Genomic DNA, 3,279 nt, shown 5'->3' with positions numbered 1-3,279 from the left:
GTGTGTGTGTGTGTGTGTGTGTATGTATATATATATATATATATATATATATATATACTATATATATATATATGTATATATATATGTATATATATATAACGTACCAAACTATCTACCAATTAATCTATCCATCTATCAATCATTCAGTCAATCTATATCTATGGGTATTTATTTATGTATGTATATATGTATATATGTATATATGCATCTACAATTTTTGTATAAATGTATGTTTTTATGTGTATACGCCCTTTGTTTTGTGTACGTATGTATATATGTATGCATGTATGTGTACATGTATGTAGTATGTTTAGGTACACGTGTGCACGTTGATTCGCTTTTAATGTCAGCTTGTATTTTCTCCAGGCATCGAGTGGTATGTTTCGTAGTCACGAATTTCTTCAATACGAACATGAACTTGCACAGTACACGCTAATCCTCATACATACGTCCCTGATTTTCTATACAACATACCTTTCCATTACTGGGTTTGAAAGTTTTGACGACATTAGCCATTTTCTCCGGTCTCTCCTCACTAATAAAACTATGAATACCGCTCGCGTTGGACTACAAGGATTTCGTTGCTGTGTGACAAGATTTAGCGATAACGGTTTCAGGAACAAATGTGTTCATTGAAGGTTATCGTTCCTCCTACATAATGACACTACTAGTCGGTATGTCTGTAATTTTACTTCAAATTAAAAAATGTGAGATTGAGAGCACATTGACATATATTTACATCACGACAATACTTTAATTTTTGATGACCGTACATTTTGTCATCAATTCTCGATTCGCACCTCTACTCACTCTCTGCCCCTCTCACCTACGGTCTCTCATGACCCCCTCTCTCTCTACAGAAGAGAGAGATGTTGCAGTCAAAAGGCGATTCGGGCGAGCAGACAAGTGTCAGGGAAAATTGTCTTTTGACTACAATGCTGTTTGTCCCGACTTGTCCAGAGGGCCATGTCTCTCTCTCTGTCTCTCTTTCTATGAAAAACTGGACACACCTAAGGTGAGCGGCGTCTGACATCATTTGAACTATGAATATGTGAAACACTTCATGATCTGAAGATTTTTCGACACGTATACTCTTGACTAGTAAGGTGCTTGATGTTTAAAGTCTCATACTAAACTCTGTATTTGTAACCCATGTTTAAAAATCCTCATGAGCTATTTTATCCGCGGATCAAGTTAGGTATAGTTTTTCAAATGATTTGGGGTATAAGTAATACACTTTCTGACTTCCTAATGTTCACGACTGACAAATATGCTGCGATTTTAGTGCAGTAGTTCTACGTACAAAGCACAAAAGATAGTACAAATAGTGATCCCTTGAGTGATAGCGTACTATACGCGTATTGCAGCTGTGATCTAGTGTGGAATGATATCCGGAACTGTTGTGAACCTTTGGCGTACGTAGACACTGAAGGACAGTCCTAATTATTGCAATCAATTTATTTTATGATTCTTCCTATAGCGTCCTGAAAAAAATATAAGAGGCTATGCCAGGAAGCCGTGTTCATTCCTTGTGAAGGCTATGTTCCTAGAGGTGGTCATGAAGTGATTCGTGACTTTCTTTCAACCGATGTACGAAATCTTTTGTACCACTAACAAATAGCAGAAATGTTTCCTGCGCGTAGATATTCTACTCTTCCATAATTTGTACAGGTGACGCTCAGCAACTGGGCACGGAAAGTCTTTGTTGGAGTTCTGAATTTACTACGCTACATATTTCTCAGCGAGTGTGCTTTACCTTGAGAGTGACTTCAAGATCGAAATCTTGTCTAAGGTTGATGTGCTAATTCGCTGCAGTTGTATAGCGATAGTTTTCGTTTAGTAGAATGATGCTTTGACATTCATACTGCAATCAAATATCGATACGCTTCCATAGTAAGTAGGCAACCACGATAGTGCAAGTCTTGGGCTGCTCGTGACATAAAAAGTACCTATATCATAGTACAATAGTCTCAGCACGTAAACTCGGCTATTTAAATACCATTTACTATATTTATGCATCCCAAACAAGAAGAGTGTGCTTTGGTATTGTACTCGGTATGTATTATATATATAGTACTTAAGAAACATACTAGTATATGGATATTAAAATATTGTTTGTTTGCCATAGCTTTCTAATAAACATGTTTGCTTTTGTTTTTTGAAATATTATCGCACAAAGCCTTCTGAAAATTACACATCAAAATTGAAAAACAAGAAGACGACCATGAGGATCAGACAAATAATCATAAACTGATATTCATATCAGTGAGATCGCCCAACCAAATAGAAGAAATTGAAAATCGAAGAAAATTGAGAATCGCATGCAGTAGTACAAGTCATAACTACACTGTATTTTATTTAAATGTCTGTGCCTATGTAGTAACTGTTTAAATACTAGGTACGAAGACTACTCTACATAAAGATAAATCGTCGCGAGACTTCTGACATCTTTCATTACTACAGTCTACAGTTTACACTCTACAATATACAGTCTACACTGCCAAGGATATTTACATAAAAATATAAATATTATATTTTACAATAAGAATATTAAAGAAAAGGTATGAACCTCTTCTCTCTACTCTAAAAAGAGAAAACAGAACTAGGTGGCCGTGATACTGCCTATATTAGCCTCACAATATATTTTAAGCATTCGTCCCAAGCCTTTTGAAGGTCACTATGGCTCCGCAAACCGAAGAAGACAAGTCGTCCGGACTAGTTTTGACGATTTTGACATGCTGTTTGGGTTTGATATGTGGGAAGCCTGAGGATGAAACACCACACACGCCAGCGCAGGCAACTGAACAAACCACCGCCGATACACACACCATCACATCCGCTCCGGAGCCTCAAATAAACACACAAACACATGCCCATGAACAAGTGAGTAGTGAGAATGTAGTCCCCACTGCAGACGAGCTGGGTGATTTGTCGGCAGCCTGCAATAGGCTATGGGGATTGGATATTAATAGACTATTGCCGGGCAGCGAATACAAAATCAACGTACAAGGGGGTAAAAAGGTATGCACCGGTATATAGGTGGCGTTCGATATAATCGTGTTAGTCTATGCTACACTACTGATATGTTGTTCAAAGTCACAAAGGTATTGACTTTGTTGATTACTCATTGGCTAGTTTCAGGCTAGCACACAAACATCCAAATAATATATATATATATATATATATATATATATATATATATATATATATATATATATATATATATATATATATATATATATATATATATATATATATATATATATATATATATATATA

The 3,279-nt window shown here is 36.0% G+C and overlaps 2 protein-coding genes across 2 annotated transcripts; both read left to right on the top strand.

Annotated features, from left to right (window-relative positions):
- Positions 1–658: 658 nt before the first annotated feature.
- Positions 659–1,567, top strand: SARC_13676 (hypothetical protein; the record flags this gene model as incomplete). The annotated part of the gene is made up of 3 exons (XM_014292195.1): positions 659–674; positions 861–1,015; positions 1,481–1,567. 3 exons carry the CDS (start codon positions 659–661, stop codon positions 1,565–1,567), a joined length of 258 nt encoding a protein of 85 aa, XP_014147670.1.
- Positions 1,568–2,679: 1,112 nt separating this feature from the next.
- SARC_13675 (hypothetical protein) lies at positions 2,680–3,081 on the top strand (the record flags this gene model as incomplete). Its single annotated transcript, XM_014292194.1, has 1 exon — positions 2,680–3,081. The coding sequence occupies one exon, from the start codon at positions 2,680–2,682 to the stop codon at positions 3,037–3,039; it is 360 nt and encodes a 119-aa protein (XP_014147669.1). The 3' UTR covers positions 3,040–3,081.
- Positions 3,082–3,279: the final 198 nt, after the last annotated feature.

Source organism: Sphaeroforma arctica, assembly GCF_001186125.1.
Source record: "Sphaeroforma arctica JP610 unplaced genomic scaffold supercont1.3582, whole genome shotgun sequence".
NCBI classification, from domain to species: Eukaryota; class Ichthyosporea; order Ichthyophonida; genus Sphaeroforma; species Sphaeroforma arctica.
The sequence above is the reverse complement of the archived record's forward strand: the minus strand, read 5'-3'. Positions and strand labels throughout refer to the sequence as shown.